Below are 12872 nucleotides of genomic sequence, written 5' to 3'. Positions count from 1 at the left end.
ATATATATGTTTTCCGATGGTCTTAGGCGACCCCTGTGAAAGGGTCGTTCGACCCCCAAAGGGGTCGCGACCCACAGGTTGAGAACCGCTGCTCTAGGGACCTTGCTAGCCCGAGGCTGTGCTGAGCGCCCTGGGGGACCAGATATTGCCTGGGCTGGGGCCCCCTATCGGGCTCACCGCCTGCCTCTTTAGGGAACATACACACGGACGTGCTATCGGAGACACGAAGGAAACGTCACGGACCCTTTCTGAATAAGCAGGTGGCAGGCTCAGCTCTTCCTCCTCCCAGGTTGGCTCTACCTCTGCCTCTGCTTCGGCTCAGTGCTCGCTCCCCTTTCTACGAGGACAATGACGGTGCCCACTGTGTGGCACAGGGGCTCTTTGATAGTCACTGTTGGCACCTTACAGACTCGGAAACCAGACCTGGCTCGCCCGGCACCAGAGCCTTACCTCGCCCGCCTCCCTCCTCGCCTGTCCTCCTCCCTCCCGGGGCTCCCCACTTGCACTGCCCGCTGGCCTGGGGCAGGGAGCAGAGGTGACTGGGGCCAGGTGGCTGGGGTGCATCTGGGACACACGGGAAGCCCGCTGAGCTGGGAGTCGGGGTTGGAGAGAAGGATGGCTCCACAAGATAACGTGGGAAGCTTTCTCTTTTTTAAGATTCTGGGGGCAGCAAGATGGGGAGGCAGGGTGAGCTAAGATCCAGTGGAGGCTGGAGCAGATGTGGGGGGGCCTTTCACAAGCTCTTCCCTGCAGAGCAGAGATGAGGCCATACTCATAGCTCAGGGACAGTCCCTGGCATGTTCATAGGGGACCCGGGGAGGCCTTGACTGGCCTGGGGGGTGTCCTGGGTCTGGGCTGAGGAGGCCCACATGGGGTCAGCTCATGGAGGAGACAGTGAGGATCCCCCACATGGACACCCTCTGGGGATCAGACCTGGTCCAGGGGTGGTAATGGGGAGTGAGCCACCCCTACCCGGCCCCACCCACCCATATAGACACAGAGGAGTGTCCCAGCAAACTGACCCACATTTAAAAGAGGCCGCACTGGGCTGAGCAGGATCAGATAAGGTGGAATCCCGCGGTCAGACGGAGGTCAGTGCCCCCCTAAGGGCCCCCAGCAGGCGGGAGGGAAGCGTTGTCCCCATGGACGTGTGGCAGTGCCTTACCTGCTCGCCACCTTGGCGTCCGGCTCCCTCCTCACCTTCCCAGGTGCCCTGCTGTCCCTCGCTGGGCACCGGCCCTGAGTGTGAAGGGCAGAGTTCTGGACAGGGCAGCTTCAACCACACTCGGCTCCCTGTGGCCTGTGGGCCTTGGGCGGGCGGCAACCAGCACCCAGGCCTCCATGGGGTCTGGGCTGCGCTGCTGGAGGTGGCTGCCAGGGTCTCTGAGGAGGTCAGAGCCCTGTCCGGGGGCCCGCCGTATTGTCCACCTGCCGTCATCATGCTCAGTCCCACCAGGCTGCCAGCCGAGGCTCAGGGTGGCCTCAGCCTTCATATCTCCGGTGGTCAGGAGGCCGCGGGGGTGGCATGGAGCAGCGTGGCAGCCGCAGCCCCATCTGTGCCCACGGGGCATCAGCGTCAAACAAGGGAGGGCATCGTGACGTGTCCATCAGTAAGTGCTTGGGACCCCAGTAAGCGAGTCGCAGCGTCAGCGTAGCCCAGCTGTGGCGGCCCAGGGAGACCGGAACGCAGGTCACCATCGCGGCCACAGCCTGCACTCTGTCATTTCGTGGGGCGCCTGCATTTTTCTGAGAATCCTCCTCGGAGACCATGTAACAGCTACTGCGGGAACCAGGAGGGGTGGGCTGCAGGCTCGGGGACTCATGTCCCTGGAACTGGGACTGGGGGGCTGCGCCCCGAGGAGGGACCCCAGGGTCCAGCAGCCAAGACCAAGCTCTTCCAGAGGAGCCCAGTCAGGAAACTAGTTCTCGCTCCGGCTCGTCAGGGTGGACAGCCGCTCGCTCAGAGCAGCTCAAGCCCCCCTCTCGGCCGCTTCCTCGGCAGGAGGGGGTCCGCACAGGCCAGAGCCTCCTGGGTCCGCGGGGATGATGCAGGCGGTCTCCATTGGCCACCCCGGCACCCGCTGCCGTCTAGTCCAGCCAGAGGGACGGGGTCTGGCTCCTCTGGGGGCTGGAAGAACAGAGACAAGGACACGTCAGGGCGGCGGCTCAGCGACAGGGGGCGGCTGCAGGATGAGGCCCCGGGGAAAGGGCCGCCACCCTCCCGGGGAAGGTCCTCTTGGCACCCTGTGAAGGGCGGGGCCTCGGACACACACAGACGCGTCCTCTCATCTTGTCTCGGGAGGAGGCGGTGGTCAGCCTCCACGTGTGGCCCAGGCGTGAAAGCCGCGGGCATGGCCCACAGCTTAGCACGATCAGGGGCGTGAACGAGCCAGCGCGGCCGGGAGGCTGACCTCTCTGGCCGGTCTCCAGCGGGACCCAGGCTCGTACCCGATCCCACGGGGAAGGACAAAGACCGTGACAGCGCTCTGTCAGCGCTCGTGCCCCAGACACAGGAAACAGTCGCAAGGCTTTTGAGGCACACACAGCCCTTCACTGTGCTGAGGGAGTCCTTGCCCCGCTTCCTTGTCAAGAAAGGCAAGCGCCCTGAGCCCTCTGACGACCACAGGCCCTCTGAATCCTGGCCCCGCCTGGGGCTGAGGGTCCTGGGCTGCCGGGCACCTCCTGGGCGGGCAGGAGGCAGATGGGACCCTCGCCCGGTAACTCTAGGCAATGACATACTCACCACGTCAGGGTGCCCGGGCGAGCTATGACCACAGAATGAAAGCTAAGGAGAAAAATAAGAACAAAAATAGAAACTGAAAAGGAGGGGAGGGCAGAGACATGGAGGGAAAGAGAGAGAAAAGAGAGGTTGTAGTACTTCTGGCAGGAAACACACTGTGGTCGCAGACAGAACAAGATGAGGGTCGGTGGGGTCAGGAGCAATCCTGCCGGCCGGCCGGTGTCCAGCAGTTTAAGGATCACGCCTCGGGGGGCGACAGGGGGGGATGGTGGAGACACCTTGGGTCTGAGTGATGGTGCGGCCATCACACAGACATGCTCTGGGGAACCTCGCATTGGCCAGAGGCAGGGCTGTGGGGGGACAGTCGGGAGGCACGTGCCTGGTGCATCCCTGACTCTCAGGGGCGCAGGTTGGGGTGGTGAAGAGGGGGAGCAGATTGGAGGGAGTGCGGGAGAGGAGCTCTAGGGGCTGGCCTTGGGCACTTACTGGGACGAGATTGCTTGGCAGATGGCAGTGAAGAGCCCAGGTTTTGTCACTGGTGGGAGGGGTGGGGGGGGGGGGGGGGGGGGGGGGGGGGGGGGAGAGCAGGGTGGGATGGGGCGAGCTGTAGGAGGACTGCTGTAGGGAGGGGACCCTCTCCCCTGCGAGCACAGAGCCTCTGCTGGCTCTTTGTGGAGGATGCGCAGCCATGGCTGAGGGAGTCCCGTCCAAGCACCAGCCTCCTGCTCTCTGGAAGGGACCAGCCTTGGCACTCAGGGGGGAGCTGCCCCTCCATGAGGTCTGCCCCCAGGCAGGACTGACCACAAGGACCCATCACTGTGGTCACTGGCGACCACTGAAATGTCCCTAAATTACGGGAAAAGAACTGCCCTAAACTAAGCAAAGAGTCAGGGAAGAGTCAGGTCTCCCCGGGCCTGCTCCATGCAGCTCGGTCTGGGGAGCGCCGAGTCGCACTAATACCGGGAGTGGACGGGGCACCGTGACCCACAGGTGACAGGCCGGGGTCCAGGAAAAGAGCCGCCCCAGGCCCCAAGCTGGGTGGCCCCAAACTAAACCCATGCCAGCCCTCAAGTTGCCTAAACCGAGAAGCAATTGTGTTAAGGACCAGAAACAAAAGACTCGTCCTGGCCGGCCGGCCTGTCTTTGAGCGGGACATCGTCCTGCAGAAGCTTGGTTTACAGACCAGCGTGCTTGGGGAACTTGGACAAATCACATGCCTCAGCCGGCTGTCAGGGAGCCTGGGTCGCTGGTCCGGCACACCTGCCACAGCTGGGGAAACTGAGGCCAGGAGAGACGCAAGAGGTCGCACAGCTGGGCCATGGCAGAGGGGGTGCCCCAGACCCCAGGCCCCAGGCTCCTGGTCCAGAGCCGCTGTGGCCCTGAAGCCTCTCTCTGTTCTCCTGTGCCCCGACCCAGCCAGCACCCAGTGACGCCGTGTGAGTTATTGGTCCTTCTCTCTTTCAGACGCTCCGGTAACAAAACAAGCCCCAAAATGTGCATTTATTTTACCTTTTCCTCCAGTTCCTTTATTTGTCTCTTCTGAGCCTCTATTCTTTCTTCTAACTCTTTAATTCTCTGCAACGGTAAAAGGAGGGAAGGCTTCGGTCAGCAGGCTGCCTGGGAAACCACGTGGGAAGACGGCTTTCAAGGTTTCGCTCAGGGACCTGGTGCACAAACAGCCACCGAGCCACTGCCATGCTGGACGGGGGCCCCGCGGTCGTGCTGTGAGGGGGCCTGGAGCCTCAGCCTGTCCTCCCCAGGGTGTCCAGGACCGGGCAGGTCTGCTGGCCCTGACCCCCCGACAGACAACAGCCTGTCCCAGCTCGTGGCTTTGCTACGCTCAACAAGAGGACGGCCCTCCCTCAGCCACGCTCCCCTCCCACCTCCTGCAACCTCAGACTATAAACCATGATGCTAGAAGCCCAAGGAAATGGTAAGGAATCGAGTCACAGTCCTTCCCAAACGTTACAGTGGAGTGACGGGTGACGTACTGCGCTGAAGCCCTTTAGGATGCAGTGCCAAGTAGAGGCACGTTTGCGTGTGCCCGCAGCACCTGGGCCCCGAGGCAGCAGTGCTCTGACCACGGCCACCTGGTGGGGGTGGGGGCCACAGGCGATGGTCCCACACTGACCTCCCTGGGTCTGGGGTGAGGGTCCTGGCAGCTGGCTAATCCTCTGCTCAGACGTTAGCCCCTGACAGTCACTGTCGCCTCCCTGACTAGCTCCCCTGTCTCTGCAAGTGCAGGCATTGCATTTGGGGTGTTCTGAGCAGGGTACACATCCATGTCCCTTCCAGGTCATGCAGGACGCAGAGGGGAGAGGGGGCAGGGGGGGCATGTCTTGCACACCAGGCTGCCTACAAATGGACTGGCCAGAGGAGACCAGGGGCTGCTCCCCGGCCCACAAGCTGCTGCTCCCGGATGGCACCTTCACCACGCCCTCCCCCGGCAGTCAGGGGTCCCGACAGTCAGGGGTCCCAGGAGAGGGGATGTGGCCCCGGAGGCCGGACAGTGTGGCCCCGGAGGCCGGTCTGGAGGGGCAGGTGGTCTGTCAGGAGGGCCTGCATGGGTGTGGCTAATAGGGCGTGGTCATGGGGTGTGGCTACTGGAGGGCATGTTCATGGCACCATCTCCCCCGCCCCCGGCGCACCTGCTGTGCCAGCTGCAGGAGCTCCATGCGCTCCCGCAGGATCTGGGCGTCCCGCTCGCGCAGCTCGCTCATGACCTGGCGCTTCCACTGCTCCACGGCCACCCTGAGCTTCTCCCGCTCCTCCTCTGACAGCAGCTCGGCCACCTTGGCCCCCGCCTCCTGCTGCAGGGCGTCGAACAGCATGGCCTCCAGCTCCAGGATGTGCTGGGCGGGAGGGGAGAGGTTAGTCCTTGCCCGGTGGGGCCGGGCACCCCGTCCCTCGGTGTTACAGCTCCGAGCCACTGCACCGTGGGCACTGGACTGGCTGCAGCGATGCTCTGCAGGAGCCCGGGCCACCGGGGGACGTCTCTGACCCTCCTGACAACTCCAGGAAGGAGAATGAAGGCCCCTGTTTACCATGAGGGGCCGAGGGGCCCCAGGCCTCCCCGCTGGTGGAGGGTAGTCCCAGACCCCACGCCTGCTTCTAGCCCATCCTTGGGCCACCTCGCCCAGGCCACCTCGCCGGGGCCCCTGGACGGCGTTTCCTGAACCAGCACAGGACACGCTCAGACTTTACGACTTTACGGATTCGCACTCCAGGGGGAGACAAAGGCACATGGACTAGGACGAACCTGCAGGGAGACATTCATTCACGGGTAACCAGTGGCCAGAAAGCAGGAGGGGGCTTTGCTCCCGCAGGAAACTTTGGGTTCCTTCGTGGGGGACGCTGATTCCCACCGGCAGGCCGACGTGTGGGTCAGGGAGTGGGGGGTGAACACAGCAGGAACCCCAGTAGAGAGGTGTTTCTTAACTCAACTGTGTTCAGTTAATTCGCAAATGAATCATATTTCAATGACTTCAATGCTATCCCCTCATTTCAAATGTCCCTTTGATTCTGCTCGTGTGCCCTCGTTCCTGGGGCGAAGCGTTTGATGACAGGCCTGGGCATCCTCGGAGCTCGCCGGGCAAGGGGGTGTCAGAGGGACATAGGCAGGCAGTGACCCCATGGGTCACACTGGCCCAGGCTCTCCCAGCAGGTCTGAGGCCTGGTCCACACAGGCCCCTGAGACACCCCACTGGCGAGGGAGAACTTTCCCCATTTCCCTGTCCCCCAGGGGTCAGCAGCACACGCCTCTCACCTTGTGAGCCTGGTCCAAGGCCTGCTTCCTGTAGTCCAGCTCCTCGTCCAGGTAGCCCTTCTGCTTACTGAACAGCTCCTGAAACACAGAGGACCTGTGTCTTGGCCTCGGGGTCTGGCCTGGTGACGCCGGGGTGCGGGCCACATGGCGAGACACCCACCCACCTTCTCACTCTCCAGGTCGACCATCTTCCGCTGCAGGGCTGTCTCCATCTCTTCCATCTGCTGGAGCCACTGGACACAAACAGAGCAGGTGGCTGTGACCCTGGGGTGCCATCCCCTCCCCCTCCATCTAAATAGCCTGCGGAAGGAGGGAGGCAGGCCTGGCCCCGGTGTCCCCCCTACTCTTCCTCCTGGAGGGGAGAGCTCGCCCTCATCGGGAGTTGGGTCGGTGCTGGCACCTTGGTCTCCCTGAGCTCCATGTGCCCAGGGTACAGGCCAGTACAGGCTCCAGCCCACGCCCCTCACCGGGGATCCAGTTCGCAACCCTAGCATGTGCCCTTGACCAGAATCGAACCTGGGACCCTTCAGTCCGCAGGCCGACGCTCTATCCACTGAGCCAAACCAGCCAGGGCATGGTGGGTGCTTTTTGACCTCTGTGTGTGCCAGGCCTTCCAAGGCCAACAGGATTAGCAACCCCCCTACCCTCCCTCCTCCCAGGAGGAGCATTTCTCTGAGCTGAGTGTGGAGAGGGAGACCTGCTGGGAGCATCCACACAATCACTTACCTTTTCAGCCAAGGTCAGGACTGTCCTGGCTTGTATGACAACCACTTGCTCTTCATTGGTCAGATTCTGCATCAAAGCAGAACAGACATATAGTCAGGGGCAGGGCCATCGGGGTAGCTGGGATGAATGACAGGTGCATGGTGAGACTGATTGATGGGTGCTCAGTGGGACTGAATAATGCGTGCATGGTGGGGCTAAATGAGGGGTGCATGGTGGGGCTGAATGAGGGGTGCACGGTGGGGCTGAATGAGGGGTGGGTGGGGATGAGAACAGACATATAGTCAGGGGCAGGGCCATCGGGGTAGCTGGGATGAATGACAGGTGCATGGTGAGACTGATTGATGGGTGCTCAGTGGGACTGAATAATGCGTGCATGGTGGGGCTAAATGAGGGGTGCATGGTGGGGCTGAATGAGGGGTGCACGGTGGGGCTGATTGATCAGATGCAGGGTGGGGGGCTGGGGCCACAGCTAAGGCTGCTTTTACTAAAACGCCCTCCCAGGAGTCTGATATGCTGTTCGTGACCCTGTTCACTCTGGGTGCATTCTCCTTTCTGTCCTCTCTGGTCCTCTCACTGCTGGTGGCCATGATGGTCTAATTAGCCCACTGAGGCAGAATGGGATGGTGGGCAGCGTATCAAGCAGGCAGGCAGCAATAAATGTGTCCCCACCTGTCTATGTCCCCATCTTTGTGTAAAGTCAGCCCTTTGCATACACAGCCCTGAATTAGTAAAACACTGCTGACAAATGTGGAGCAACGATCAAACACCCGTGGCTGTGAAATGGTCCCCATCCTTGGTGTTTTTGCCTTTTTTCTGCTTGTTTTATTCCTGTCTCATTCCAAGGAGCCCACCTGGGTGGTCCCTCCAGGTGGGGAGTTTGGTTTTGAGACCAATGAGCATCCTCAGAGGATGTGGACACAGGATGTGGTGAGAGCTGGGCTGTCCATGACTCCCTCTGCAGCGGGAGCTCCCTAAGGGCAGGGGTCTCTTGCCATCCCAATACCCATGCAGGCGGCATAGGGTGGGGGGTAGTGACCAAGTGCTATGGGGGCACACTGCACCCCTGACTCAGGCACGGTACTGGGGCTGGGGCCAGTGCCCCTCATCCTTCCTGCCTCCGGGAAACTGGCCAGGCTGCATGCATGTCTGGGTTTTGGTATGTGCTTGTGAGTGAGCGTGTGTGTGTGTGTGTGTGTGTGTGTGTGTGTGTGTATTTGCATGTGTGTGTTTCTTTTTCTTCCATGTACTGTGAGAAGTGCACTAGTTTGTCTAAGTGCTCTTTCTTGAGAGCAGTGACCAGGATGGGAAGCCCAAGGGCCTTAGGACAGCTGTAGCCATGTGTTTGTTAGTACACCTTGAGGGGGGGAGTTCTGGGGTATGAAGTGGGGCTGCCACCTAGTTCAGTCAATCCACCGCTTGGGCAGAGGACTCAACAAGTGTAAGATGATGGATGGAGGCAGGTTGGAGGGTGGATGAACAAAGGATGGAGGATGGGGAACTGATGGATGGAGAATAGAGGATTAAGGGTGGGTAGATGGAGGATGGACGATGGAGGATAATGGAGAATGGAGGATGGATGGATGGATGGATGGATGGAGATGAAGGACAATGGAGGAGAGAGGAGGAGCTTTGTGGATGGAGGATAGAGGATGAATGGATGGATGGAAGATAGATGGACGGAGAGAGGATGGAAGATAGATGGACGGAGGAGAGAGGATGAAGATAGATGAACGGAGGATGAAGGATGGATAGATGGAGGCTGGCTTGCTAGAGGATGAATGGTTGAGGGATAAATGAATGGAGGATGGCTGGAGGATGAATGGATGGATGGATGGATGAAAATAGATGAATGGACAGAGGATGGAGGCTGGGATGTAGGCACAGTTACTTTGTCCCTTCACTAATTAGGATTCCTTCTGGGTTTGTTGTAGAAATTGGAAATCTGGCCTAAATGAGACTTGGGATATTAATGGGCTCTGGCCACCCTCCCAACCAAGAAAGTGAGACTCCCAAGTCTGGGTTGCGTGCGGCATCCATCCCAGCCAGGGTTTGGAAGAGTTAGAGACTGAGCGGGATTCAGAAACGGAGAACATGTGGCTAGAAGCACCTCTGCTGGGGAATTGGCCGTGGGCTTCCCACCCTCGCAGAGCCGAGGCCCCAAACCCCCGTTTGGGTGCTGGTTGCCACCCACACGGGCACAGGAAGAACATGAGAAAGGAACAGGATTTCTCCCAAATGCCTGGGGCCCATCTCAAGCAGCCCTGGCCACAAGGAAGGCGTGGCTGGGCAGGGCCGCCTGTGGCAGGACCACAGAGGGCTCACGGGGGCCCCGGACCACGGCATGAGGAGGCATGCACAAGTCAGGAGAGCAACATACACTTACGGCGTTGTCCCCCAAGATGTCCAGCTTCTTCATCAGCTCTGTGACCTGGATGTCCTGGAGGCAAAGACACGAGGGACAAGCGGGAGGTGAGCGCTAGCCAGGTGGGGTGGGCGTGGGCACAGCTGGGACACAGTTGGGGGGGTGGTGGTTACCGTCACGCCTTCCGCCTCACAGTACGCTTGCAGGGGGCTCTTGCCATCCACGAAGGGGATGTGGTGGAAGTTGATGGCGGGTGACTTCCTCTCCCTCTCCTAGACAGAGAGCAAGGCTGGGCACGGGCCGCTGGTCCCTCCCGGCTTCTCCTGCCATGGAGGCTGTGCTGGGGCAGCCCAGGGAACACAGGAAAGCCACAGAGGCCACCAAACGTGGTCAACACGACATTTGCGCATCAGGAAGGCCGAGTGAGGGGCCGGCTCAGCCCTCCATCACACCAGGCCCACAGGCAACCCCACTCGGCCACCTCTGCTCATGCCCAGCACCCCGCCCACAGCGCACCTCCAGTTCCAGGATCCGGAATTCCAGCAGCTCGTTCTGGTCTTTCACATCCTGGACCTCGTGTTTTAACCGAGCCTCTTGCGTCTCCATTTGCTTAATCTGTAAAAATAAAAGCGGGGCGAGACACCGGAGGTCATGTGAGGTCAACTCCCTGCCTTTCCCGGCAGCTTCTGGCTGTCCCTGGGGATGGTGACTGGCCCGGGTGCCTGGCCCAGAGCCCAGCCTGCAGGGACCCGCACGCGTCTGTGAGCACAGAGACATCGTGCTCTTCCTAGGGGACCGGCCGGGCTCCGGGACGGGTCAGGCGCACCTTTTCCACAAGCTCTTGGTTTCTCCGGTACAGGGCTTGCTTCTCTCCGATCCACTTCATGTCCTTGAAAATGAAATGGACACGGAGGGATAAATACACTGCAGGGTACAATCATACAGCCAACATTTAAATCACGGCTCCGCGGAGCAGAGGGTTTGACAGACGGGCGCAGCACCCAGCTCCCGAAGCAGCCGCCTCAGGACAACTGTCACCTGCTAATGACAACCCATGACATCACCCACTTCTTGGGGGTCCTGGATGGAGACAGGAGGGGCCAGCCCTGCTTCGGTCAGACCCATGTGCCCCCCTGTGGACGCACTCACCTGGCCCTCCTCGGCCAGGGCCTTCTCCAGGTCCTCTATCTGTGTCTGCGCTCTCTGCACTTCTGCTTGCAGCTGCTCACGGGTCTGTGGGACCGGAGGAGAGACATCAAATTTTCCCTAAGAGCCTCCATGCCCCCATGACGGAGGTTCAGAGGGCGACGGCGGGTTCAGCTAGCGGGGAAGTGGCCGTTAGCGGCTTTGCAAGGATGCTCCGCAAGGAAGGACCTCATGGCTCACGAAGGGAGGCCCTCACTCGATACGGGGATGATCTGTGATTCGTTTTGAGGGATTGTTAGGGGAAATCCTCCGGTGCAGGGTGAAATGGCCGAGGAGGACTGGGCCTGCTGGGTGCGGGCCAGGCCTGGTCCAGTCCCTGATGACAGTGCGACCACACTCAGAGGGGCTTGCAAAGCAATCGCAGCCCAGACCCCGACAGAGCCTTCCCTTCAACATGCGCCCTCTGCCAGCTCTGGGTTCCCTCCTTTTCCGAGCCTATCCCTTGTTTACAAAACCAGCCGCCTGTGAGTTAATTCCCTCTGATGTCTAAACCACAGGGCGCTCCTGCTCCCCTGGGCATGGGCACTCCTGCTCCCCTGGGCACAGTTTCCAGGGCAAATGGATGAAAGCATTTGGGGCCAGCTGGGCACAGGGCCTGGGGGGGTCCCTCAACTGGAGGCCTCCTCTCCCCTAAGGGGCAGCAGGTGGGCACAGCATCTGAGCTGAGCATGTGTTAGATGAATGAATAATCTCAGCAAATTTCCCCAGGCCTGGTCCAGTCCCTGATGACAGTGCGACCACACTCAGAGGGGCTTGCAAAGCAATCGCAGCCCAGACCCCGACAGAGCCTTCCCTTCAACATGCGCCCTCTGCCAGCTCTGGGTTCCCTCCTTTTCCGAGCCTATCCCTTGTTTACAAAACCAGCCGCATAAGTGCCCCCGGGGCTTCCAGGGGACCCAGCCCCCCTCCTGTGAGTTAATTCCCTCTGATGTCTAAACCACAGGGCGCTCCTGCTCCCCTGGGCACAGTTACCAGGGCAAATGGATGAAAGCGTTTGGGGCCAGCTGGGCACAGGGCCTGGGTGGGTCCCTCAACTCGAGGCCTCCTCTCCCCTCAGGGGCAGCAGGTGGGCACAGCATCTGAGCTCAGCATGTGTTGGATGAATGAATAATCTCAGCAAATTTCAAAACCTGAGCTCAAATGCTGGCCCTCCCTCACCTCTGTGCCTCCGCTAGGGGGCAGCTCCCTAAAAGCACCGCTGCCAGGTGTGCAAGGAAGGCGGCTTCACCTTCAAGGAGCTGCAGGCCCTACGACCTCCACAACGGCCCAGAGCAAAGGAAACGAACATGCTCTCTGGGAGTTCACCAGCACAGCTCTGCCAGGCCCCAGCCCAGCCAAGCCAGTGCCGGCTCCCCCAACACTGGTTCCTAGTTGTCTGGGCACTGGTCACACTGAGGTGGGGGAGGAAGTGAAGGGCCCGGGCGGGAAGGTGGGGTGATGCCTATGTCCCTGCCGCGGCCGGGGTCAAGTGGGGAGGTCCCACTGGAGTGGAAGTCAGTTAGACCTTAACTTCTCGCTCTGCGTCCAGCGTCCCTCCGACCTGCTCCTGCAGCAAGGCGTACGCGCGCTGCAGGGCCTGGTACTCCATGGTCAGCTGCCGGAACCGCAGCTCCGTCTCCTCTTTGGCCATGCCCTGGAGAGGCGCACAGACACAGCGTCAGCGCCTGGCCTCGGCCTGGGGGCCCGGGAGGTGAGTCTGAGTCCCTGGGCTGGAAGGCCAAGGCCAGGGCCCCGCTGGGCTTCCACCTGGAGAGGGCAGGAGGCTGCTGCTGCCTCCTGAGGCCCTACTGGACCCCAAAGGGCTCGCTGCTCAGAAAAGAAGCCAGAGGTCTGCGTGGGGGGGCGGCCGTGTCTGGAGCAACCAGGCCCAGGAACCCTAACCTGGCCCAGCTCCCCCAGCCCCATCCTGTTCCCTGAGGCTTATGGTGGCAAGTGCACTGCTGTGGCTGAGAGCGCTAAGCAGCTCCCTGGCCCTGAGGCATCCGCCAGACCTACCAGGGGTGGCCCCACCATGGCCTCAGTGCCCCCAGGGCCTGGTCCGGGCAGTGGACCACCGGCCACTCCTTGTCCCC

General features: G+C 61.0%; 2 protein-coding genes across 2 annotated transcripts in view; both read right to left on the bottom strand.

Moving 5' to 3' along the window:
- The window catches only part of DPYSL4 (dihydropyrimidinase-like 4), a 26731-nt gene extending 25238 nt beyond the window's left edge, over window positions 1-1493 (bottom strand). Inside the window, exon 1 of the mRNA XM_005879691.2 lies at window positions 1201-1493. Within this exon, the coding sequence (XP_005879753.1) occupies window positions 1201-1493 (293 nt within the window). The remainder of the gene's footprint in view (window positions 1-1200) is intronic.
- Window positions 1494-2049: 556 nt separating this feature from the next.
- The window catches only part of JAKMIP3 (Janus kinase and microtubule interacting protein 3), a 29591-nt gene continuing 18768 nt past the window's right edge, over window positions 2050-12872 (bottom strand). Inside the window, exons 9-21 of the mRNA XM_014550553.1 lie at window positions 12305-12433; window positions 10744-10827; window positions 10421-10483; window positions 10111-10209; window positions 9768-9866; window positions 9616-9669; window positions 7233-7298; window positions 6671-6739; window positions 6507-6584; window positions 5389-5592; window positions 4250-4315; window positions 2744-2816; window positions 2050-2128 (exon numbers count right to left, since the gene is read on the bottom strand). Coding sequence (XP_014406039.1) covers window positions 2766-2816; window positions 4250-4315; window positions 5389-5592; window positions 6507-6584; window positions 6671-6739; window positions 7233-7298; window positions 9616-9669; window positions 9768-9866; window positions 10111-10209; window positions 10421-10483; window positions 10744-10827; window positions 12305-12433 — 1062 coding nt within the window. The 3' untranslated portion in view covers window positions 2050-2128; window positions 2744-2765. The remainder of the gene's footprint in view (window positions 2129-2743; window positions 2817-4249; window positions 4316-5388; window positions 5593-6506; window positions 6585-6670; window positions 6740-7232; window positions 7299-9615; window positions 9670-9767; window positions 9867-10110; window positions 10210-10420; window positions 10484-10743; window positions 10828-12304; window positions 12434-12872) is intronic.

The sequence above is a fragment of the Myotis brandtii genome, unplaced genomic scaffold (assembly GCF_000412655.1).
Source record: "Myotis brandtii unplaced genomic scaffold, ASM41265v1 scaffold604, whole genome shotgun sequence".
NCBI lineage: Eukaryota > Metazoa > Chordata > Mammalia > Chiroptera > Vespertilionidae > Myotis > Myotis brandtii.
This window is presented reverse-complemented; position numbering and strand designations above follow the sequence as displayed.